Consider the following 27881-nt stretch of genomic DNA (forward strand, 5'->3'; position numbering starts at 1 on the left):
TCTAACTTTGGCGGAGATGTCTTTGCAGCTGGAAGCACTTCAGACCAACATGGACTCCTTCTTTCTTCTCGTCATGTCCTGCATCATTTTCCGTAAGTTAAGTTAAAATGCATACATATGTATATTCCTTTGCCCAGTATAGATCTCGATCATTCACTTTTGCAAAGTCTAAAGGAGTATACTCTATACTTATACATAACTAGAACTAATTATTTGTCACGTCGTGTGAGCATGTTCAGGCCATGTTCAGACGTTTCCACCCCGCTCCTTCCACGTGTTTTATAACTATCTGTTTACAGTCATTTATTTATCATCGATCCACCAAACTATTATAATTCATCTGGCCGTATCGTTAACATTTCTATAGTCATAAAAGTTAGGTAAAGGATTCTATTAGATTATCATGCTTTTTGATTAAATATCGAAGAAGATCTAAGAAGATTATCCTGTACATGACGGAAACTTTAAAGTTGCCCAGAGTAAAGCTTCCGTCATACCTTTATTAATTTTTTTCTGTCATAATTCATTATTGATCATCGTTCGAAATCGTTCGTATATGCTAGCAGACGTTGCAGTTGTTCCCTTTAATAGTGCCTTGTATTGCTGCCAAGCTTTCGACCCTTTTATAGGTCTTCTTCAAGGGCTTGGGACGTAAACAAAAAACAACCAATTTGCAAACATTTGAATAGAAAGGCAAAAAAAAAAACTTTTTTATTTATTTTATTTTATGCCTGAATGAATTGTGTGTTTGCGCGCATTTGAAAGATAGATTTCAGAAGTGATTTACATTGTATTCATATTGGATTAGCCGAAACATGCTGTAATGAAGCAAGGCCATTAGTGTAAACATGGTCCAAGTCAAACTCAGTGTAAAGGAAAACATGCAAAATGCATCGATATATGTAAAGCATTCTGGCTGTAATGTAAACATAATTTAGTATGGAAATTATACTCAGGTTCAAGATTTAAACAATCTCATTATTCTACACATAATTATGTAATTCCATTCCATCTCATATTCGAGGAATTTTTCTTCTGTCCTCACCGTCAACTTGTTGTTTATTTATCTTCTTAATTCTTTCACGTCTTCTCTCTCTCTCTCTCTCTCTCTATATATATATATATATATATACTGTATATACTAAACACTGATCAATTCAGTGCTTATTTACGTCGATGCAGGGCAATTTGTCAATCAGTTGCAATGGAAACATATCAACGGAAAAATTTCATGAATTTGAATATATATATATATATATATATATATATATATATATATATTTATATATATATATATATATATAATAGGTTTTCCCGGCCAATTTCGCACTTTTGTCAGTCCATTTGATAAAAGGTTCATTCAATTTAGCGAAAATCCTCCCCACTGCACATTCTGTCATTCAAAATTGCAACTTGTTCGTTTAATTTAGCATTTTGGTCAAAGAAATTCGCACATGTGCCTTTCGAATTCGTAAAACGGGCATTCAAATTGGCACGTGCTCTTCAGTCATTCAAATTCGCCAGCACTGGCGGAAAATGGTATTTCAGTCATTCAATTTCGCGTATGGGCAGTCAAATTCCAAACATGTTCATTCAAATTGGCCTAATGTTATTTCTATTTTGAAAAGGTGAGAACCGTGATTTATATGTATTTAAATGTGAATTTTTGTTTCATCCACACACTGTGTAAGTATATAGTAAAGGTATCTTTGACCCTGAATAACTCAAGTTTGTTGTAGTGTTTGTTGTTCTTTCATACATGTTATCAGAACTATACATGCTATGCTTCCACCAGTAACTGTTATACCATAGATTCACTTCACTTTCTTATGTCCAGTCATGGCAGCACGAGTTAGTACAGGCGTATCTCTCAAGAAGACAGGGAAAGAATCATAGAAGCATTTAAGGGTAATAACCTTGACAAATTGATGGTTAGAGCTGATCCAAGAACTTTTATTTATTCCTAATGATAATTAACGTAATCTAGAACCCACCAAATGAAAATAATGAAACATGCAGATGAAAGAAATAATCACGATGTAAACTGAAACCTCCTTCTCCCAATTATGGACAAAACAAACTTAAGATCAATGTATCTGTGAATGAAATAATGCTATCGAACATTATAAACACAATACACATATTTTGAAAGTACTGTTGCAAAGGTGATATCAGAATAAAAGCATGAACGTGTCTGCTAAATTGACTGCAGTAAATGCGAAATTGGATGCCCAAGAATGAATTCGAATGAACGAGCCCAGCGTATACGTGATCTCGTGACTATATCGTGCTAAATTGAATGAATGATTTGCGAAATGGTGCTTGTCTTACGAATTTGAACTGAAAAAGTGCTGATTCAAATGATGTATAGGTAATTTGAATGCTCCAAAATGAATTTGAATGAAAAGATTATAAAATTGAAATACCGAACATGCCGTCTAGGCTAAATTGTGCTAAAATTGAATGCACCAATTAGGAATTGGACTGAAAAAAGTGCGAAATTGGCCGGGAAAACTTATATTGATATATACATGTATGTATATATCCATATATATATATATATATATATAATCCCTTGTCTCTGTCTGTTACTGCCATCTCTTCTGTATTGTTATCATGCGGTCTGTTGCTGTATCAACAAAGTCATATTGTGAACAAGCGATCAAAGGTCGATCGATGTCGGGATCGAGCATCAACAAAAATATGATCCATCAGACGACAATGAAAAAGCGCCAGAGTCATATTATATTTGCGAGACACCTTCTCTTGGTTTGAACAGAGTGCAGAGTAGGGATATCGGCATGTTGATCACTGTCTGTTTGATTGTATATCTTCCTGGACAAATTCACTACGTTTGTCAAGATTTAATTTGTCCTTACTTGAGGGAAACTTTTTTTTTTAAAACCAATAATATTTTGGAGGAGTTGCTTTAGGTTATGGTTATTGTGTACTGGGCCATAATTAGCCCCGTGGTTGATAAGAATTAATTCTTCGACGAAAAGCAAACCTTATCTGGAAGCTCAGTGTATGTTTTTTTTTTTAATTTTTTATTTAGAGGTACTACCCTGTTGCGGAGTATAGGTTTACAAACTAAGAATGATGAAGTATACATTTTGAGCGATGCAGTGTATTCTTTCGTTTTAGAAACTCCGCGGAACTTGAGCAGAATCCCTCCCGAAAATTAAAGGACTGAACTGAAATAAATAATTTGGTTTACTTGAAATCAAAATACAACTATTAAACATTGAATCCTTCGTGCACTTTATTGATTTCTGGATATATCTGTTGCTAAGTGTATAGTACATGTCTGTATGGGGACCATATTTGTGTGAAACATTAATCAAACAGGAACTGCACTTGATCAAACATGGCCGTTTAAATATGGACAAGGGTTCTCACTGGCCACCAAAGCTGCAAGGCACTCGAATAACAGTTAATAGGGTGACGTGGTCACATTTGATTTCCATCGTCTGGTTTGACTCCTTGTGCCCAACAAGACAGGTCAATGCCCTTGGCGGCAGAAGGTCGCAAACCCAAAATTTTCATGCGAGCGGTTTTGTCTACGTAGGCGCATAGAGCTCAGGATACGCTCTCAGTATAGTCTTCTAGGTACATGTATTTATACTATATTCGACTGCCACAAAGTAATTCAAACCTTGTGATTTTTTAAGCACTCACGAGGACGAATTTGCTTCGGGGCAAATCATCGTAATCAGTTACCAGCTTAACCAAGGATGTACGATGCTACTTTGGTTTTACTCAATGACGGCACATGGTGGTTGTTAATCATGTGCAATGGTCGGAAACATGACAACATTAATGCCTCCTCTGCGCTCTAACTCTTAAACATTCTCTCTCTCCCCGAATCTTAGTCTGGAGGCATCGGCGCTCACGTGAATAGCTTTCAGAAGTTCAACATAAAACTGGGGACCAATTCACGCGTGTATCACGTCCTCAGTAAACTGTCCCCGGATCGAATCGACAGAAGAGCTCACTGCTTTTTATGAGGGAATTTCAGTCACAATGAACAGTGGATATACAACTATCAGTCTTTTAAAAGGGATGCGTGTTCAGGTAGGCAAGCCGCAGCATGCTTGGAAGGAGAAGGAATATTTTAAACGACCTTTAGTTGTCTCAATTAAAACCCTATTCCCACCAATTGCGTTAATCAGTCTTTTTTTAATGTATTTTTTTTGGGGGGGGGGGGGCGGTAAGGAAAGGTGTTTACAGGAACATGGTATTGTTCGGGACTAACTGAACTACATGTAATTACCTTGCCTAATGGTTATCTTCCAGAAATGTCGTGAATGTGTAGGCACAACATTATGTTCACCTGTTTTATTATTGCACGTCTACAACGCGTGATAGAGCGCATGTCAATAAATAATGATCAATTATGTCGTCTGCTGCTAAGGTCGAATAGGGAGATGAAAAGCACAGTCACGGTGATGGGGGGGGGGGGGGGTTGAGAAGGGGAATACACAGGTGATAGAATGCTTTAAAAGGCTTCATCTTGCATGTCAGGGATACATTTTAGACACGGAAAAACATAAGGGGGGGGGGGTGCAACAATCCTCCGCTGTTGTAGGCCTAATTGGTTGTTAGTTGTGTTAGTTGTGTTAGATTTTACATGTAGTAAGTTATTCACGGGTGACTTAAAATGATTTAACTTACAGCAGTGCTTAAAAATTCACCATCATTCACATAAACATTAACCAAAGTACTCGTGTAGAGTTATCCTACTCGGAATCAGTGAAACCTGGTTAAATGAAACATCACCTTCTTCGCTATTTACCATTGATGGCTTCACACTTTTGACAAAAAACAGGGCAGGTAAAAAAGGCGGCGGAGTTGGGCTTTACGTCACTCAGAATTTGAATTATGAACTCTTAGACGAACTCAGTTTAATGTCTGAAGTTATTGAGAGTATTTTCATTGAAATTAGGGTTCCAAATAGAAAAAGTATTGTTGTTGAAATATACAGACCTCCAAATACAAGCCCCACTGAATTTATTGAATCTTTATCCGTAATTTTAGCTGATAAATATTTGGAGAATAAAAGTTGTTTTATCATGGGTGACTTCAATTTCAACCTTTTAGACTGTCATACCAACTCCGCATGCCAAGATTTCCTCAATGTGATGTTATCCGAGTCCTTTTCACCTCTTATAAAGAAGCCCACTCGAATTTCAGATGTCACAGCAACTCTAATTGACAACATCTTTGTTAATAGTTCTCTTTCCAGTATCACGTTTGGTGTAATAGTGTCTGATGTATCCGATCATTTTCCGATTTTCGCTGTTCTGCCCAATGTTAACATAAGTAATGCCTCTTTTTATTCGCCCAATTCTGGTTTTCGAGAAATGTCAGAAACTAATCTTAATAGACTTAGGGAGAGACTAGGATCCGTTAATTGGTCAATTGTTAATAACCAAAGCGATGCAAACTTAGCTTTTGAACACTTTTCACAAATATTATCATCCGCATTCAATTCCATTATACCCGTGAAGCCATTTACTCGTTCAAACCGTAAAAAGGTTCCAAAAAAACCATGGATTACGAAATCTCTCCTGAGGTCTATTAACCGTAAAAATACTCTTTTCTACAAATACCGAAGTGATCCAAACAGTCGAACTCGGTCTCGGTATGTGCATTATCGCAACGTTCTTACATCATCCATACGTTTAGCCAAACGAATGTATTTTTCAAAGCAATTTATCAAGCATAAAAATGACATCAAGAGTACGTGGAAGGTGATAAATGAAGCGCTGAACACTAAAAATAACATCGAACCACCTCGGCATATTATTAATAATGATAAGTACATTGAAGATGAAGCTGATGTGGCAGAAGTATTCAATAAATACTTTGTAAGCATAGGTCCTAATCTTGCCAGCAGTATTCCGCATTCAAATACTGATTTTTATTACTTTCTAAAAGACCAAAATCAGCAGTCTCTTTTTTTTGAACCTGTCATTGAAGAAGAAATCAAAGATATCGTGCTAAATTTGAACACTAAGAAAAGCTCTGGATGTGATGGAATCACCAATTTTCTCCTTAAAAACATCATTAATGAAATAGTTATACCATTAACACACATTTTTAATTTATCGTTATCTACTGGCACAGTTCCACAAAAAATAAAAATAGCTAAAGTAGTACCAATTTTTAAAAAAGGACAAAAAGAATCTGTGACAAATTATCGCCCTATATCTTTGTTAACTTCATTTTCAAAACTTCTTGAAAGGTTGGTATACACGCGCACACACAAATTTCTTGAAAAGTGTGAAGTTTTTTGTAACTCCCAGTTTGGTTTTAGGAAAAACCACAGTACAACCCATGCCTTACTCACTTTTATCCACAAAGTTGCTCATGCTATAGATGATGTCTCCCACACTATTGGAGTTTTTCTTGATTTTTCGAAGGCCTTCGACACAATTGACCACGATATTTTGATTTACAAGCTACGACATTATGGTATACGTGGGAAGGCTTTGGACTGGTTTCGGGATTATTTATCAAACAGAAAACAATTTGTGAGTATAAATGGCCGTGATTCTCAGTTAAAGTTAATTTCATGTGGTGTTCCACAGGGCTCCTTACTAGGCCCACTATTGTTCATTTTGTACATTAACGATCTTCCCAGTTCCTCGCCAATTCTTTCCTTTATATGTTTTGCTGACGACTCCAATCTGTTTTTTACACACAGAGATCCTTATACTCTTGTGAACACAGTGAATAAAGAACTTAAATCTGTACAATCTTGGATATACGCCAACAAATTGTCACTTAATATTGATAAAACTCATTGTATGCTTTTTAGCAATAGTCTTAAAACCCTTCCTTTTCATATTAAGATTAATGAAACTGAATTAAATCAAGTCAGTAGTATAAAATTTTTAGGGCTTTTTATTGATAGTGATTTATCTTGGAAATCCCACGTTAGTTATTTAAGTAATATTCTTTCTAAAAATACGGGTGTTCTTAATAAACTTAAGAGTGTTTTTCCAAGTCAAATTCTGCTTAATCTTTATTCTACTTTGATTACTCCGTACCTTAATTATGGTATTCTTGTGTGGGGGAATGCAACTAGAAATCTTCTTGATATACTGTTCCGTATTCAAAAACGTGCCATCAGAAATATCAACCATGTCGGATATTTGTCCCACACGAATGATTTATTTTTGAAAAATAAAATACTGAAAATATCAGATCTGTTCAGTTACAACGTCGGCATATTTATGTACAAATTTTCTGCCAACGAGTTACCGGATGTTTTCACTCGCATGTTCAGAAAAAACTATTTGATTCACAATTATCCTACCCGCCAAAGTGACGCATTTCACCTTCCACGTACTCGAACAATTTTCGCTAAAAAAAACGATAAAGTATACGGGCCCTAGATACCGGAATGACCTCTCCCCCGAAATAACAAGCTGCTCGTCTTTATATTCCTTTAAACGTAAATTGAAAGAGTTTTTATTGAGTGCATATTTTGCAGACACTGAACAGTCGTAATGTCTTATGTAATACTGTGGTATGTTATTGTCCAATCAAACATTTTGTCAACACGTTGCAGATTCCATTTAGGGTCTTGCCATCAGGCTCTCTGAATTCATCATTAGCAATTCCACATTCTACTTCGTTTCCCTCTCTTCCTCTTTCCCTCTACCCCTCTCTAACCTTCTATGCAGAGCTTGACGGCAGGCACCAAATGGCTTAATAGCTGTACATGTTAACTTTTTGTGTCTTACTGATCATATCCTGGTGAAAGTTTTAATGCAACAATAGGTTATAGTATATATACAAAGTAGGCTGTATAATAATGATGGCTCGGTCACAGTAAGTTCATATTAATGTATAGTTTGTTTGTTTTCTTCTTCTTCTTTTTCTTCTTCTTTTTTATTACATAAAATTTGGCAACCTACATCATCATTCTGGTCTTATCTTCTATCCGTTCTCCGTTTCTTTTTCACAAACACTGATTACTCGGGGCTTACAGCCAAACAAGCTAGCTTTCATGTAGGTCCCGTCATACTTCTCTTTGATCAACCCCATTTCGATTTCGATTTTGACCAGTTATCATTACATGTAATTACTGTGTTATCACCTTGTATATTGTTTGTTTTCTGCACATTGTTCACAAGGTAAAAGAACTTGTCTGGTTTCTGTTGTAATGTTCATAAATGAGAAGTATGAAAATAAAATGAATTGAATTGAATTGAATTGAATTGAATACTCAATTTATAATTTTCACTTACTACTACAATTGGATGGAAGGCGGTACCGCTTCACCGGGTTAATTAAACACCCTGCTCTTTGCGATGAATAAATGAAGCATGATTTTTTTTTTTTTTTTTTTTTTTTTTAACGCGCATGAGCTGTGACATTGAAAGTACTATCCCAGGGACAGGGTGTTTTGCCTCTTGCTATAGGGGACGGTATGATTACACACAACATTGCTCAGTAGGATTCGGGAATCGAACCTGGGTCCTTTGAGGCAGACGCGCTACCGACTGAGCTAACTCGCTGTCAGTGACAAAAGGAGATTTAGATTCTCGCGACGGGGACGTTTAAAAAAAAAAAATGTTCTGAGCATGCGCAAAAGCTCGCGACAAGTCAATCTATTTTTAGCTTCCGTCGCCTGAGTTTTTCACTATGCGTACTGGGCTATTTTTACATCCGCATTGTTTGCAACGTAGAGAACTACTATAGTACTTCATACACCGATTATATGGGGGTGCCATTTTATTTTTTATACGTTGCGTCCCAGCGTAATCTAAAGCTACTTTTCAGCACGACGCAGGGAAGAGGAGAACGTCCAATACAAGCGTCGTCTCAAACGTCCGCGCGTCAAAACCTAAAGCTCCCTAGTGAGTCAACCATGTACAAAGGGTGAGAAAAGCATTTTTAATGTTTCACCATCGCAAGTTAGTCAAACTGATCTTTGCTTTGATTGAGTGAGTTCAAGCTAAATACCCTCCCCCAGCCCCACCCCACCCTGCCCCCCTCCCATCCCTCCCTGCCCCCCTCCCACCCCGACAAAAGTGAAAGAAAAACACACAACGGCACCCCTTAACCTGTGGAGGGCACATTGTAATAAGATGACCTGGAATAAGATTACAAAATCTTTTCATAATACGAATTTCATTTCTATTTCTACTACTTGTATGATTTGAGTCAGCCTTGAAAAACTTGGAACCATTAAGCAAAAGCTGATGCACACAAACGTGTCTTATACCTGCGCAACTGAAAAAAAAAAAGATAGTCACCATTCCAGAACCAACATGAAAACTTTATGTCATTTTGCCCTATGTAAGTGAACATACGTTGTGACAGTATAGTTTAATTGTGACTGCTAACATTATGACACGAATATGTAACCGCATTTTGTGTATTTCAGTAATGCAGGCTGGATTCGCCTTCCTGGAAGCCGGCTCAGTTCGCGCCAAAAACACGACCAACATTCTTCTGAAAAACGTGCTTGACGTGTGTAAGTACTTGATTACCCGAGAACGGCAAGTTTGCTCAGTTACAGTCACTCTATCAAAGTAATGTAAACAAAATGTCAAACTGAAGCTTCGAGAATGCTTAATAATCATCAATATATTATTGTTGATATAATTATCGTCATCATAATATATGCATATGATGATGATGATTGTTTAGATGTTCGAAAGTGTTTATGACGATAATTGAAAAGTCTTGAGATGTTTTCTTATGAACTGTGTCAGATGTTACGATTTGTGAGTTTACCACACAGTCAAAGTAATGTGCAAAACATTAGGTTTGGAATGTTCATTTCAGCCAGCTTTATTGTTCATGAGATAAGACGTCAAAATGCTTTTTCTGGGGCAGAGCTTAGTTGAGCAGAAAACAACAATAATATAACCGTAAGTAAAATGGATGCAAAAGCTCGTCACGTATTTTGATCAAGCTGTTCCAGACTTTACGATATGCCTACACTAAGAAGTCAGCATGGTATTTAGTGTCGGGGGACCTTTAGCATGTTTAAAGGGCTATTTCACCTGCTGCATTGCTCCGTGCAGGTGGTATAGGATTACTCCTTTTAATTTCGGGGATTTGCTTCCTCTTTCATTCGCATTCACAGGAGAAACAGAGTTGAATATAGACTGGTAACCGGCCATCTTATCAACTGCAAACAAAAGGTGTTATTGTCATGATGTAATCCATGTGAACGTAGCCTACTACGTAGTTTCACATCTAACACGAATAAGGGAGTTCATGGTTAGCGCATGTCTCATTTGACCCCTACACCACAGACTTTCAAATAACATGGAAAGGACCTGTGACAGAGCATTTTTTTGTTGTTGAAGCATGCCACCTTTGTAATCAGTGTCAATAAAATGCGTGTGCAGCTTTTGTTAAACATTATTGATGATTATTATCCATACAGAGGATTTTCAGAGCCCAAATACAAGTGTTATTTTGTCGACGAACATCATAACTTCCGACCCACTTAGAAAGTTGGTTGAACTCGACCAATATTTTTTTTTTTTGCCGAGGCGACCAATATTTAAAATATTGGACGGCAAGAGGGGGATTCCCACAGTTTTTTATAAACTGCACCGTGATTGGCTGAGATATATACGAGATGACATGAAATATGAAGTAAAAACGTCTGTGATTGGTCAATCGCGAGTTCACTAAAAACATCGTTTTTTTCTAAAATTCTGTGTTTATACAAACAAATTTCATATATCAATTAGTTGAAATTGTTTTGCATACAATTTTTTTCAAAATATCACTTTCATACCAGGAAATTAAATTTAGGTTTGATGAAAACAAAGGCGACGATTGATCAGCTCAGCGCTACTGCTATAGATAGCCCGCGCGCGATATACAAATACATGTAGCCGGCCACCGCCGCTTGCATTTGCATGCATGTTACGTTATGTGTATACTATAAAGTACAGTAGGCCATAGGACTACAGTACAGTGTACGAGTAATTCGATCTTTTACGATCTACGGAAGATGTGGCGTGAATTGTGTCTCAGATCTCGGATACAAGAACATCTAATTCTGGTGTAAATTAGCTAGATCTCGGCCTAACAGTAACATGACTGCTACCATGGATACATAGATCACTGTTTTATCAGGGAATGAAGTAGATTAACTAACACTGAAGAGTGTACCATACCCCATGTCAGGATCAAGTACAGTAGCTAAGTAGGAGACCATACAGCACTCTGAAACAGAAAGGGTAAGTGAAAATATTCTTTGCTAAAATCCTCTGTAGGATAATAATGATAATATTAGATGTCCTATTTTCGATTAATACAAGGAAATATAGAACTCGCTAAGCAAAATATTGGACTCGTCTTCGACTCGTCCAATATTTGTGCATAGCTCGTCCAATATTTCCTTGTATTAATCTCAAGGCCATCCAATATTATATAAATAACTTTCACCTGTGCGTTCTAACAAGGTGAAACAACAACTTAGCATTCCAAATCCTTATTTGCCTGAGGATTCTTTTCGTTTGAAAGTCAACGGCAAATACACAAACATTCTCATTTGACCTTTATTTTGCACATGCGCAAATCGCAACCGTGAACTCCCTTATTGGAATCATGATTTCAAGTCTGTGGTTGCCCGTTTATATCTTGCCTGCAAGCAGCATCACCATCGATGTTTTTACTATCTTGTGCTGTTAAAGGGATGGTATATTGTAGTATTGGTGGGGATATAATGACTTTTAAATTTTTGTGAGATATCAAGAAATCACTTGTGAAATAGTACAGAGCATACCATTCTAAGAGGAATTCAAAATTTATTTGATGAAAATTGGTTTTGAAATGGCTGGTACATCCAAAAACAAAGTGAAAAAAGTCATCGTAATAAAAGGTGGATTCCACCTTTATTAGGATTGCTCTGTTTTCGGTGTCTCAGCCATTTCAAAACCAATTTTCATCAAATAGAATGTTGAATTCCTCTTGGAATTACATGCTCTTTCATATTTCATTAGAGGTTTCTCATTACTTCACCAAAAAAAAAAAAAAAAAAAAAAAAAAAAAAAAAAGGTTGCAAACGTGACGTTAGGTCTCAGCCAAAACTATACGATCCCTTTTATGTATTTGGAGGAAATAGATACAGTGACAGAATAGATCACAGAGAAAACAAAGATAACCCCAGAATGATTCATGGAGCCACACATATGAGGTTTCTCATCATGAGTGTGTTTGTTCATTGTTCGATTCGAAATCATCGGCACATTGTGGATGCATTATTAGCAAAATGTATTAGAAGTTGTGAAAGTACCAAATTTCTTTTCCAGGTATCGGTGCGGTAGCATACTGGGCCGTTGGGTACGCCTTCGCGTTCGGAGGACAGGCGAACGCTTTCATCGGCTACCGGTACTTTTTCTTCGAGGGCTTGCAGTCAGAGAATTTGTCCAACTTCTTTTTTCATTTTGTATTTGCCGCCACCGCCGCCACCATCGTTTCGGGCGCCATGGCAGAGCGCACGGAATTTGGCGCTTATTTCATCTATTCTTCAGCTATTACTGGTACGTGTATCAAGAAGAGAAGATATACATATTTTATACAAACTATTATATATCATGTATTTTTTTCTGTTTGATCGCAAAACGTCTATAGCGGCATTTTAAACATTTCAAAGTTAGTTTATCATCAGACAAAGCGAATAAGATCTTTCCACTAATTCCTCGCTTGTTGCATAACAATGGATATTCTTGAATTCAAGTTAAGAAATATCCCATATTTCTTATTTCCTCAGTATTTTAGCATTTCTAGTGAGCTGTAAGAGTGGACTTAACTCGTTTTGCAACTAAACTCTTCAATGAAATCTTCGTATTTTCAAATACTGGATTTCGAATTTAATTCAATGATTACATTTGTGCTATAGGGCAAATGTTGCTTGAGAAATGACTTTAATAGCGGTATGCAATGAAAGTTATAATATAACTTATAATAACATTATTATTATTTCGCTCTCATATCATCCTCATCACAAGACATAAAGCCCACTAAATAATGAGGTCAGCCTTTCGGCAGGAGACAGTATGACGAAATGTTGCTTTCGGCAGGAGACAGTAGGCCTTTAGTAGACACTCAAATTATTATCATACTGGATGTATAGTTGACATGGGTGGATGTAGTAGATGGCTGGATGTAGTAGATGGCGGAATCTTTCAATGAATATTTTGCAACTCTTGGTCCACATCTTGCCAGTAAAATCCCGAAATCATCAATTGAATTCCATAGATACTTAGGTAATAGGAATTCTCAATCAATATTTTTTGAACCTATTGCTGAAGAAGAAATTATAGATATTATTAAGAATTTGAATGATGAAAAAAGTTCAGGATATGATGGAATTACAAATTTTCTTTTAAAAAATGTTTTAAGCGAAATCATTACTCCTCGTACCTACATTTTCAGTCAATCCTTATTTAATGGCAAAGTACCCAATAAGATGAAGGTCGCAAAAGTTGTCCCTATCTTTAAGAAGGGACAGAAAGATTTGGTGAATAATTACCGACCAATTTCTTTGTTGACTTCAATCTCTAAAATTCTTGAAAGGGTGGTTTATACACGATTATCAAAATTTCTCACAAATCATAACATTCTGTCAGATTCTCAGTTTGGTTTTAGAAAACACTACAACACAACCCATGCTCTACTTACTTTTATAGACAAGGTAGCTCATGCTATAGATAGTTTTGAACATACAATTGGAGTTTTTCTTGATTTTTCTAAAGCTTTCGACACGATAGATCACGAAATCTTGTTTTATAAATTGTGTCACTATGGAATCCGCGGGACCCCCTTAGAATGGTTTAAGAGTTATTTAACAGAAAGAAAGCAATTTGTTAATATCAATAGCCATGATTCGCAATTAAAGCCTATTTCATGTGGAGTCCCGCAGGGCTCCCTCTTGGGCCCACTTTTATTTATCTTATACATAAACGATCTTCCAAAATCATCGCAAATTTTGTCATTTATCTGTTTCGCCGATGACACTAGCTTGTTTTTTTTTTCACATCGAGACCCTAATGCATTAATAGATATGATGAATACTGAGCTCAGGTCTGTGCAATCCTGGATTTATGCGAACAAATTATCTTTGAACATAGAAAAAACTCATTATATGGTATTCAGTAATTCCTTGAATGTTGTTCCATATGATATCAAAATAAATGATTTATGTTTAAAGCAGGTTAATAATACAAAGTTTTTAGGGCTTTGGATTGACCAAGAATTATCCTGGAAAACTCATATTAATTTTGTAAGTAAAATTTTGTTTAGAAATATTGGAATTTTGAATAAGCTCAAACATTTCTTTCCTGTTCATATTTTGCAGAGTATTATTCTTGTTTGATATCTCCACACTTTAATTATGGAATTTTGGCGTGGGGAAATGCAATTCACTCATTACTAGATTCCCTTCTCCGTATTCAAAAGCGTGCAATAAGAGTCATAAACCACGCCGGATATTTTGCCCGTACAAATTGTTTTTTCCATCAAAACAGAATTCTGAAAATTCAAGACCTACTTTATTACAATCTCGGAATTTTCATGTATAAACTAACAACTAATGAATTACCATCTGTTTTTATCCACATGTTCAAAAGGAATCGTTCTATCAACTGTTATCCCAATCGCCAGAGTGACGCCTATCACCTTCCCCGTACTCGCACTATTTTTGCAAAGAAAACAATTATATTTACTGGACCCAGATATTGGAATGACCTCCCTCTAGATATCACTTCTTCCTTATCTTTATTCACCTTCAAACGCAAATTAAAACAGTTATTACTTAGTGGATACACACTACCAAGTTTTTAGCAATCCTTTTATGCTCCCAGTCTTTTGTCCTTGTCCGCAGCACCAAGTCATTCAAGTTATTTCATGGTACCGATACATCTTTTAATAACATAGCATTTATGTTATTCAAACACTGCGAGATTTGTATGCAGTCTGGTTTGTGCGATATCTATGTGGTTCATTAGTTTATTACTCATCGATTTTTTGTACTTGTGTAATTTTAGTTGGTCAAGACAAACATATCCGTTCTCCGTATAAAATTATATGCCTATGAACTCGGGAACCTACAGTTTTACAAGCTTTAAAGCTTTTATGTAGGCCCCATCATATTTCTTATACTTACTAGTGACATTTTCACACAATATGACCGTGTACATTTGTGTCAAGTATATTTTCTTTTTCTTTTCTTCTACAATCAAAAGACATGATTGTATATATTTTGTATTCTTGTTTTGTTGTCAATAATTTTGTAATGTCATCATTGAGAAATGGAAATATGAAATAAATTTGAACTTTGAAATTTGAACTTTGAATAGATCACGTCACAGCCAGTATATTTCTTTCATTTTTTTTTTAAATGTTAGTGGTCAAATTCACCAAATTGTTCTCCCTTTTATTTTCCAGGAGTGATATATCCAATCGTCACTCACTGGGCGTGGTCAGCGGAAGGGTGGCTTGCTAACGGACCAAACGGCCTCGCATACCAGGTAAGCCCTGATAAGTTAAGATTACTACTCCTTACCCTATACACTTATTCACATTCACATCATCTTACAAAATTCAGTTGCAGTTTGACATTTCTTTCAAATCCTATTTTAAGTTTATTCTATTGTTACGTTTTTTGTTTTGTTTTTTCAATACAAAAAAAAATCATGTTGATGAAAATGGCAATGACGACTATTCTACTACAGCAATATTACCAAGAATGATATCATTATGCTGATTGTATGTGATGATGACGAAGAATAAGAAATGTTTTTGTTAAAACAGTGTCCTTTCTCGAAGCGGGTGGTGAATTAACTCGCCATTGAAGTGTGATGAATGCTCATACGTCCAAAAATATTTGTCTCTACGAAGGACTTTGCTGGAAGTGGCGTCGTGCATTGCGTCGGCGGGACGGCGGCCCTGGTCGGGGCGGCAATCTTGGGTCCCCGTATCGGACGGTATGATGAGAACGGCAAGTCCCATCCCCTTCAAGGTCACACCGTGCCGGTAAAAAGAAATATTATTCATAATTTAAACACGAATGATAACCTTTTTCTTTTTCTGTTCGTTCTTTTGCCGGTTTTATTCTTCATCCTTTTACTCTTTATCTTTCTTTCCACCATCTTCCTTGATGAATCTTCTGGATACACAAAAATCCCTGCAATTACCCTTTCTACCCCGGCCTTCTCCTCCTCTACATCCTCCTCCTCGTCCTCCTGCTCCTTCCTTCCATCTCCCTTGATTCTTTTTCTCTCTATTAGTACTACTTCTGTATTTGAAATATGCTCAGATTATTTCTGCAGCATATTGAAGACACTTAGGCCCAGATACATTAACATTTCCTTTTATCTGTGTTTTAAAATGACTCACATATCATAATTTTATTTGTTGTGCAGGGGCCCGTTTCATAAACTTGTCATCAGTGACAAGTTGTCATAGATGTGACAAGCTACTGAAATCCTTGCATCTGATTGGCTGAGAGCAAATTTGTCATAGAAATGTGGCAGTTGTCACTGATAACAAGTTTTATGAAACGGGCCCCAGGATATACATGGAATATATAAATGTCTCTTCATTATATCAAGATGATATGAGTGCACTGGAATGCACACAAATTTATATTACACAGCAGTGGACATAATTTGAGGAAATAGAAGATCGATGGTTTAGAGTACTGATTTCATAGCGCCCCAACGATGTACATGTATGTCCACTTTTATAATCATACTGTCATATATTGGTTTCTTATGTTTCCGTTGGTCTGAAGATGACAGCTTTGGGCGGCTTTATCCTGTTCTTTGGCTTCTTCGCCTTCAACGGTGGCTCCCAAGCCAGCATCTCCGCCGAAGGTGACGGTGAGATTGTCGCACTGGCTATTGTCAACACCATCATTTCCGCAGCTTTTAGCGCCTTGATAGCCATGGTGATCAAACGCGTCGTCTACAAGGGGAGCTACTGGTCACTTCTGACCACCATCAACGGCGGACTCACTGGCATGGTAGGGTTAATGGCTCCATTAACCCTACCACTTTTTTTTTCTCCCGCAGGGTGTATATAGAATGGATGTATCTTTTTTGTACTAATCATGTAGACATGAACATGTTGTTAATCCTGTCTTGTTATGTATATTTTGTTACTCCCATGTCAAACTCAAAATATTGTTTCTTGTACATTCTGTTGGAAAGAAAAAGTGAAAATAAAGTTTGAATTGAATTGAATTTGAATTATAGTTTCAGTTTTTTTTTATAGTTATATTCAGAGCGCACAGAGTGCACGTGCATTCCCGCTACAAACAATCAACCGGGTTCTCAGTGTGTGCATTTATAATAAGGTGTATTCATCATTCTTCATATCATATTTTTATCTTGGATAAACAGAGGAATGTGATAAAAAAACAAAACAAACCGCAGTTCAATTACTTTTTAACTGCACTGATAAGTTCAGTACAGTTCAGATTTATTTCTGCGTTTCATTTTCAGAATAGAATAGGAGAAATTAGCAGTGTTGGCATATTTTCATGTATTATATTCGTCCATGTACATTAATGCAACACAGTTCTAAGAAAATTGCACAGAATTCAAGGATGGCAAGAGAGAAAATATTGACTATTCTTCTGGCCGAAGCTCTGTGATCCAATCTAAAATGCGATGTCTTTATATAATTCGTGCAGTATATGTTATGTAATAGATGTCTGAACGGAGTTGCCCTATGAACTACAAAGACAGTAAGGCTCAAAAGTTTGTCACTTCTATTAAAAGGAAATTAACGTTACTCAGTAATCAACGATCATGCACAATGTGCATGATCACAACTGTGGTCACTTTAACGACACAGACGAATTCACTCGGAATTCAACAGTTATAGTAGACGATTTCGCTTGCTCCCACGCATTTTCCCAGGTCGCCATTTGTGCAGGGTGCAACACAGTCTACCCGTGGGGAGCAGCGGCTATTGGAGCAGTGTCTGGCCTAACCTTCATAGCCTGGAGCTCTTTGATGGAGAAGGTTAAAGTGGATGACCCCTTAGATGCCGTGGCAGGTCTGTTTAACCCTTTACATGTGTCAGTTCTTCTTAGCTGGAACTGCCAGTCACTTCACCACAGTCCTCCCATTGCACGATTCGAAGGAGGGGCGCCATGCTTGTTCCCTAGGTCTCCAGTAAAGGGAAGTCCGAGCTGGATATGAAAAAAAAAAAAGAGAAGGAAAGAAAAGAAAAACAAAACAAAGAAAAACAGAAACCAAAAACAATATTAAAAGCGAAATCCCTAAATAAATCAAAACAACAATAACAACAATAAACAAACCAACCAACCAACCAACAAACAAACAAAAGAGAATATTACAAAACAGGTTGTAAAGTTTTCCTCTTTCTCTTTGGACTTTCGAAAAAAATGGGGGGGGGGGGGTGTTCAATACGTTGAAAAAAAAAAGTAAAAAAAAAAAATCAAATGCCGGTATTAAATTCCTGGCATCCTACTTTCTGGGCATGTCTGGAAGCTCATTCCTAACTCGAAATTGTTTTATTTTGACAAGTAGAAATTATACCCCCCCCCCCCCCCGAGAACGAGAGCTCACCTGAGATTTAAAGTGCATTGAGCCGTGATCCGGATTCAGAAATTTCGGATTATAGGGGAAGAGTGGTCCTTTCAAAGGGACGGAACGAGCATACGCGTACCCTATATTGAGTGAGGGGGCCGGGCTCCGGGACAACCATCAGACAATAGCTTCATCTACGCACAAACTGTGGCTTAACCCCAAAGTTCAAGTACGAACAAATGTGATAAATAGAGGTCGCTTCAGGCTTAAAGTTTGTCTAATAAAAAAAATGACAAAACGGAAACGAATCCAGCAACACGTGTGATAACCGCAATAACTGACGAAAAATTGACAAAAATTTGTCTGCAGTTGGTTTGAGTATTCATGCAATCGCTAGTAACACAGATGCTATTTGTTTGTACTGTAATTATGGTTTAAAAATATGTGATAAGCTCAATACGTTTGTCGATGCGTACATCATTATGTAGCCCTATTATACATGTAACATTGTTCGGATGGATATACTCGTGTATCCTATGAAATCTATAAGTTCCTCTGTCTCTTCCCCACTCTATATAGGAAACTCTCACTGTTATGTTTTCCTGACTTTATGCTTCCGCATTGAAGTCAGCTTATCAGTTTGACAGTGGTTGGTAACTTTACTGTAAATCTCTTGTTTTTACAGTTCATCTCGGAGGGGGGCTCTGGGGTGTTCTATCAGCCCCTATTTTCGCCCGGGATACCGGTGTTGTCTTCAGCTTCTCCGCTGAGGCTTGGGAGGTAAGAAGATTTATCTTCCGTGGATTCACAATCTGCAGTGATTGTACAGTCTTCCTCGTATTGCTAGGTAATGCTGACAAACTATACAAGTAGAAATACGTTAAACAGTGCACTCCCGTTATAACGAACACCGGTTATAACGAAATTCTGGTTACAACGAAATAAAAATCCAGGTCGCAAATTATCGGCTCTGTGTTTTTTTTTTTAATCGTTTATTTGTTCGGTTATAACAAAATTTCGATATAACGAAAAAAAAAAAAATGCCGGTCCTGAGGACTTCGTTATAACGGGAGTCCACTGTAGCAACGGTGACAGTAGTATAACTGCTGCGAGGATTTTCGGTGATGATGATTTTACTTGTCACAATGAAAATGGTATCAAAATCAAGCAATAATTACAATGGATGATTGATATACGATACCTTCATTTATACGTCATTGGTAGAATTTATCCAGACAAACCCATCCTATTTTTCTTGTATCGTTCTCTTGTCAATGAGAATGATAAATCATTTTCGATCTGACAACATATTTGAGATGTATCCAGCAACTTCTAAGGAGTTATCCTAGTCAACATTGAGGTCCGCTTATGATACCTTCTCTGTTTCCATGACAACCGCAGGCGTTCGGATGGAACCTCCTCGGTGGTATGGTAATCATTATCTGGGCTGCCGTTACCTCTCTCATTCTCTTTGGTGTCATGCATTGCGCAAGAATTCTCAGAGTTTCACCGGAAATAGAGGTCAAAGGTTAGATACCGATACATATTTTTCCCTGATATTTTTTTCCTTTTAATTAATCTGGGAAATTAACGCCGTTTAATGACGCGAGCGATTATTTCGAATTTCTTAGATTTTGTTGGGTAATGAAGAAGTTTGAAATTCTAATGAAAGTAAATATCACAAACTGACGATAAATTTAATGTTCAGTGTGGTGATTGCTGCTCTACAAGTAAAGCAGCAATTGGGAGAATCTGGTCAAATGGTTTCGATTGACCGTCTCTTCACTGAGCATCAAACCTTTGGACTGTTCGATCCCGAAATAGAAAACAAACATTTCATTGTATTGTCAATTTGTTGGAGATGAAATAAAACAATTTGAACTTGAACTTGAAACATTCTCTCTTGGTAAAAGTTATTGTTTACCATATTTTTAGCAGTGATTGAGTGTTTGAGTTATCACATTTTGATGCATATGTGTAGGTCAGTTGTATCACAAAACATCTTACGATATAAAATTTTGCAATAAAGCCTAAAATGCAGGGAGATAGCATTATTTTTATCAATAAATCATAACTGTAGGCGGTTTAGTCTAGAAACATTTTTATTATAACTATTGTTCATATTTTGTATATCTAACAACACTCAACATTGATTGTACTGACTACAATTGAAGAGTTTGTTTGCAAAAACCGATAAGTCCATTTTTGAAGATATTGAAGTACGGTCTCTGTCATAAAGTACAAAATAATACCTTTTAAATGATATATTGGTCACTACATAATTATAAAGGTATATTTTTGAAGTTATGGTCAAAAGAAGCAAAAAAATTCTTATTATTCTCTTTATTTTTCTTGACCTTTAATCGCAAATATCTCCATTTGACAAATATGGACTTATTGGTTTTTGCAAACAAACTCTTCAATTGTTACATTGGTTGTTATTTTGAAGCACTAACTTGGGTTTTGTTTCATCTGCAAAACTAATGGTATGCCTTCAATAGCAGAAGTAGTCAATTGCGCGACTACTATTCTCCCGCCGCAATCACTGCAAATTACATTTCGGAGACGAGCCTGGAAGAAGCATCACATTTGTTGCTCTTGGTCTTATAAAACTTAGCTGGATTAGCATAACTCTTGTATCTAAACATCCAAATGGAATAAAATGTAACAAAATGAACCATGTCAACGAATCAAATCGTTGGTAAACGTGAAACCCTTCACCTTCGTATAGCGTGGTAATCATGTTTTCTTCATTTGATTTATACAGGTCTAGATATTCCGAAGCATGGCGAGCCGGCTTACCCCATGGCCAGCTACGGCAGTGGCTGGGAAGAACAAGGGATGTCAAACGGTGTTCCAGCAGGTAAATCTCTCAGGTGTACATCACGAGCTCGACAGGCCACGAGTCATACGGCCCACGAGTCATGCAGCACACGAGTCATGCAGCCCTCGAGCTGCTAAATTATTTACGAGATACTTAGAAGCCACTTATTACATATCCCAGAGCGTGCAACTTTCAGAGGAAATCAGTTTATTTGATGAAAATTGGTTTTGAAATGGCTGAGATACCCCAAAACTTCAAAACTCCAAAGTAAAACAAAGCGATCCTAATAAAAGGTGGGTCCCACCTTTTATTAGGATCTTTTTGTTTTTGATATCTCAGACATTTCAAAACCAATTTTCATTAAATAAACTTTGAACCCGTCTTACAATATACTAGGGTATGCTCGTTCATATTTTCATAAAAGATTTTCATAAAAGATTTCTCATTATTTCACAATAAAGTTGGAAACCTGAAGCCCCATCTCAACCAAAACTATAACGTCCCTTTAAATATTCATCCTGGATCCACTCTACAGCCGTTTCGGCGTATAGACTCAATTAAAGTTTTCCAAAATGTTGCATTAGTCGTACTGTAAGAATTCCTAAACTAGATTTTAGTAGAACTGTCGTGTAACGTGCGTGTTTTATCTCTCTGTGCATTATGACATCATGCAGAGAAAGAGAGAGACAGACCTAGACAGACAGAGAAATAGAGAGAGAGAGAGAGAGAGAGAAGGAGAAAAGGACCATTCTGAAGACTTTAAAATTTCATAAAATTTCAATAGCTTCGAAAGGAGAAAATTGGAAAAGACGGAAAATAGTACTTCGTGAGATGAAAGTAGTATGATGTGTTATAATGTGTTTCCCTGTGACAACGGGGTCATCCCACGAGACCGACACCCACTGACGAGTCCTACAGCCCACGAGTTCGACATTGAAATCAGTCCATGAGCCATACAGCTCAAGAGTCATACGACCCGTGAATTCGATACTAGGCAAATAAAGCCCGTGAGTTCGACACTAGGTAAAACACCCTACGAGTTCGACAGATATAAACACGGGGCTTAATGTGTCGGTTTGGTGGGCCTTGTTAGCCTATAGTGTCGAACTAATGGGCTGTATGACTCGTGAGCTGTATAACTCGTGGGCTGTATGACTCACAAGCTGTATGACTCGTGGGCTGTATGACTCGTGGGAGTGGGTGTCGTGACGTGCACCCGTGACAACTGTGTGCCGGAATCGCATGTATTTCTTGCCGGTGAAAAAAAAAGAAAGAAAATAAGATGATAACGAAATATGTTTTCCTTCTCCCTCCGCCAGGACACCAAAGTCACACGAATGCCGCATTCAATGACCAGGAGGCCATCATCCGGGGGAAGTACACCCAGAAAGACGGAGAGACCGAGTTGCCTTTGTAGAGACCTGGGTGGCGACAGCAACGACACTAAAATTCTACCAACACGTTGAAAACTGATCATCTATATTTGAACTGTGATCTAAGATCTTATCAATCTATCACTCCAGAAATTATTATTTTTTTTTTTGATAATTGCACTTTGTGAATCTAAAGGCATTAATTCAGCAACACTGAAAACATGCAATGAAGGTGAAGAAAGACAGATTAAAGGCATTGTTTACCATTTTCAGATTAAACAAACACCCAGATTTAGTGCTTCAAAATAGTTCTAAAATGTGAATTAGGAATAGAAACGATCAATGTAAAAAATTGAATCAGTATGATTAATGTCATGTATTGCTGAACATAGAAAAGGAAAACAATAGTTACAATAAAGATGTTTCAATACTAAACAGTCAACAGTTATGGTTTAGTGAGAAAAATAGTGATATCTCTTATATTTTAGGCTTTACTTTGAAATTTCTACATGGTAAGATGTTTTGTGATACAACGGGCCTACACTATTATGTATCAAGTGTGATATTTTGAACATTTTTAAAATTAGTGCTCCCAATAGTAAACAATACCTTTAAAAGAAATACAGCTGAAAACTGAAGAGATAATGACGAAGCCCCTACTAAAAAAACTATTTTGCATCAGCTTTTTTTTTTTTGCTCTGACGACAAACGGAAAGATAATATTGAGAGTATGATTGATATCGTTTCATTTCTATTCTTTAGCACTATCATTATGATCACAGTATGATGCAGAATATATTCTGTCCGTCAACGATTGAAAGAGAAAGAGAGAAAAATACATATATATATTTAGAAAGATCAGGGGCCCGTTTCATAAAAATTGTCATCAGTGACAACTGCTACATTTCCATGACAAATTTGCTCTCTGCCAATCAGATGCAAGGATTTGATATTTGTTTCATCTTTTTGATATCCAGTCAATCTCATTCACCATCCATCTACTCAGATTTCCCTTGACAGTTTAATCTCGAATATCGATTGTATCCAGCATCTGGTGACAAAAAATGAAACAACACCAATAGTTTTCTAGATTGCGATTTAAAATTGCATGATACGCTTTTCTTGTTGGTGCAGTGTAGCCTTGTCAAGCTACTTGTAGGTGCCAAAAAACAGAAGAAAAAAAAAATAGCAGCACAAAATAAATCCAGAATCAAATCGAAGACAGATAAAAAGGAAAAGTAGATGACCACAAAGTTATCACTCAGTGTTTGACCACGCCCGGTAAATGCGCTCTGAACAATTTCGCCAATATTCCGCCTTAGAAACAACGCACAAACTCAAAATTAACTTAGTTTCTGTCTTGGGTATCATAGATACTTTAGGTTTATGCAATATCGAAGAATTCACATTTGTTCAACGTTCTGTATAGAGAAGCTTTATGCGTTATTCAAGATTAAAAGTTTACCAATTCATTTATTCCTCTGCCATGTATGGGTAAGGTCGGTCGAGATATCATCCTGTTTGCAATTAAACGAAGAATTCCTCTCGGTAGTTCCAAGCATATATAGTACAATCCATCATTTTCAAGCTGGCTGTAATAACGAAATAATGGTAAGACGAATAAATTGCAGTCAGATAGTAAACATGAGGAAGTTATTGAATTGAAAAATTACAAATGTTTGAATGAAATTGTACTGTAAGGCTTAGCCAAGTGATGCAAGCTTCTGAAATGATGACATAATTAAGTAATGACTCCGGTTTGTGACAAAAATTGTATAAAATACACATTTCCAAAAAAAACAACAACAACAAACAAACACCCACTTATCAATGATTTACTTTTCTGTTCAAAGAGTCATAGTTGCGAGGTGTTTGCATCAAATTTCTACAGATGGTAAACTTTTTTCACTGTAACTCTACGTAAAAAGGAAATTCATTGCAGATTTGTGAGTGTGTAAGGGTATGGGAGCCTTGTAAGACTGTGTCGTCAAATACTCCATTTTTCCAAAATATTTGCTGGAAATTACAATGTTCCGGGAAAGCATGACCATATGAAACTTTGAAATTTTTTGATTTTGTTTTAATTATGGATTCAATATTAATCAATCTTTCAGCGTTCTGTCTGGTGTTTTACTGGACTGGTGTAGATAAACCCCATCTTTCCATTATCATGCTTTGTCTTGGAATTACATGGTTATCTATTAATATATCTATTTTGTTTTGTAACTTTGTAGGGACTTCCTGGATTGTTGGTAATAATTTGTTGCATTATTTCATGATTCTAAAACCACTGCTTTAGTGTTTGATCAAAAGCATAATTTGAGGATGTGGTCCATCGCACGCATAGAGATACTGATATTACGCGCTTAAGTAACGATATAATCATCCGTCATCATTGCCAATACTATATGCAGTCATTTAAAAAGGGAAATTATCTATAGAAACTGTTCAGTATCGGCAAAATAATCATTTTAGCGACATAATTACTCAGGCGATTAAGTGACACATGAATTTATATATAGGGTACATGTTTAAAAAGAATACACTTGACCTGGTTTATCAATTATTTACAATCATATGTGTAAAGAGTTTAACGAGGTGTTTGTGAAATTAAGGATTTATTTGGGGGTTTTTTCTGATTATTTATGAATAGCTTCCATTCATCAACTTGAATTAGCAGATCCTACTATTCCAATCAATGTAGATGTCAGTTCCTCCTATGCAATTCTCTTTTTTTTTACAGAAAATATTCTCTTTTGAAGAATATAATTATTTAATTTTTCTAGAGGGGTGAATTTTTAGCCTGCTAATCAACACAGTGATGTAATACTGGAAAGACAGTCAAAAATCTTGTAGAGAATCATCACTTATCGCAAAATGTTTTCATCTCATCGTTTCTTTCGTTCCGAATGAACGACTGTATGTATTTGATGTTTTCTCGTGCTTTTCAAGACAGAATATTTTAATAAAACTGTTTTTAGTAACTGTTGTTATCCAGTGGAAGACTTTTGTTCATGCAGTGGCTGTAAAACCCATTGTCCTCATCATTCAGTCTGTCATAGACCTCAGTCACATTTCGGATTGTTATGTAATTTATGCCCGAGGGCCAACTATAGTTAGAAGTAAAGATACATTATTCAAATTCATGAAATTCTTCCGTCGAGCTTTACTCATTGCAACTGATTGACAAATTGCCTTGCATCGACGTAAATAGACCCTGGATTGATCAGCATTTTAGTAGCAGCCATGATAAAATATCATAGGCGTATATACTCTAGATCGCAGGATGTCGTAGGTTCGAATCCTGCTCGAGTATGTAAGCCCATTATTTTCTATCATGGCTAATACTAAAACACTGATCAATTCAGTGCCCATCTACGCCGATGTAGGACAATGTGTCAATCAGTTGCAATAGAGATACATTGACGATGATGATGATGATGATGACGATAATGATGATAAAACAGCATTTATATAAAGCCATTTATCTGTAGAAACAGTCAAAGGCCTCCGAAACGTTGCTTTGCAACTCCCCCCCCCCCCTCCCGGCAAGCCTCCACCTGAAAACTCATACCTCTGATCCTATCTAAGTCTCCAAGAGATAATGGAATAACCTTCTTTTGGGAAGTGTGATGTGCTGTGGAGATAGAGAAGATGCAAGTTGAATGTGAAATGAATCAAAGATGACATTGATAAGCTGGTAAACATGATGAAGTCATGAAAAACCACGAGTTTGTTTTCTACTTTTCTGTTTATCATCATCTTCCATGTGCTCGTCTGCCCTACCAGGCTGCTAAAACCCCCAGAGTAAAATAAAAACAAATATTAGATTATTTTCAAAACATAACTTCAATAATATTCCTTGTTATGTATCAAATTAGGTCTCACTGGAAGTGTTTTATTTTGCTTTTTCTGATAATGGACAGACTTTGAAATATCAAAGTGTGGCGCTCAATGCAGTGGACTCCCGTTATAACGAAGCTCTCGGGACCGGTAGTTTTCTTTTGTTATAATGTGGAAATTTCGTTACAACGGAACAGTTAAACAATAAAAGATCAGGGCAGATACTAGTGATCCCGTGGCCCGAATTTTTATTTCGTTGTAACCGGAATTTCGTTGTAAGTCCACTGAAGCCCGTTTTGCAATCAAATAGTTCAGTGTTACCAGTGTGCACGTAAATCCTGTCATACCTTCACCATCCTAGTAGTATGCGATCTGGTGTCCCCAAACTCTAGTATTTCTGATGATACATGACTTGCTTCATTAAATTTGCAAGTGAAGAAGAAAACGAACATACAAATAATGAAAAAAAGTTTCGAAAGTTTGAACCAAAATAAAGACAGTTTGGAGAATATCAGTTTGAAGGGTAAAAAGGGGGTCTGAATTGAAAAATTGCTTACTTATAATCTTTGAGCAAAAATCGAAAAGTGTGAAATTAAATGACTTAAATTAATATGGACGAGTGGTCGTACCGTTTATGATAATACATATGAGTATATAGCATGAGTGCTCTGTACTGCACCTGATAAAATTGTGAAAAATGAAATGATAGTCACGTAACACATCACATGGAATACACAAGATAGACAGGTACGAAGAGAACATAAGATATGTACGCCCCTATTTCATACAAGATCACGAATACCAAGTAAATATTCGACGAACCTGTCCTTCACCAATATACTTTAACAGAAGAGACATTCAATTAGTCACGTTCGGACTATGTTTTGGACAAAGAACATTCATGAAGTGGAGATTGCATCATGATGTTGACTGTTCATTAGCTCGAGTGTTGTCAGACAAGTAGGAAGAACGCATCCCAAGTAGATGGCAATTCACAGGACGATAAAATGTAACCTACATTCAAGCTCAACAACTGGAAATGCTGAGAGACTGCACGTTACCTAGTGAGCATCATCACCGGCCGAGCATAGGTGCCCTCGCTGGCAGCTGACTCCATACCGTTATTTCCAATACTATGTGGTCACACTGCACACAGTTACTGACTTTGCTATGTCCAATAACTTTTAACCCTTTTGAATAGTCCCACAAACGTGATTCTACGTTAGGAAAAAAAAAAAAAAGACTTCGTAAGCGGCCACAAGTCCTGTTCGCTACACAAGATGAATGTAA

The 27881-nt window shown here is 36.7% G+C and overlaps 1 protein-coding gene across 1 annotated transcript; it reads left to right on the top strand.

The window, feature by feature from the left end:
• LOC140236340 (putative ammonium transporter 1) lies at positions 1–22792 on the top strand. Its single transcript, XM_072316296.1, has 11 exons — positions 1–92; positions 9404–9493; positions 12300–12530; positions 15436–15518; positions 15889–16023; positions 16784–17014; positions 17916–18054; positions 19237–19331; positions 19953–20079; positions 21319–21414; positions 22695–22792. Exons 1-11 carry the CDS (start codon positions 17–19, stop codon positions 22790–22792), a joined length of 1401 nt encoding a protein of 466 aa, XP_072172397.1. The 5' UTR covers positions 1–16.
• Positions 22793–27881: the final 5089 nt, after the last annotated feature.

Source organism: Diadema setosum, chromosome 12 (assembly GCF_964275005.1).
Source record: "Diadema setosum chromosome 12, eeDiaSeto1, whole genome shotgun sequence".
In the NCBI taxonomy this organism is placed as follows: domain Eukaryota; kingdom Metazoa; phylum Echinodermata; class Echinoidea; order Diadematoida; family Diadematidae; genus Diadema; species Diadema setosum.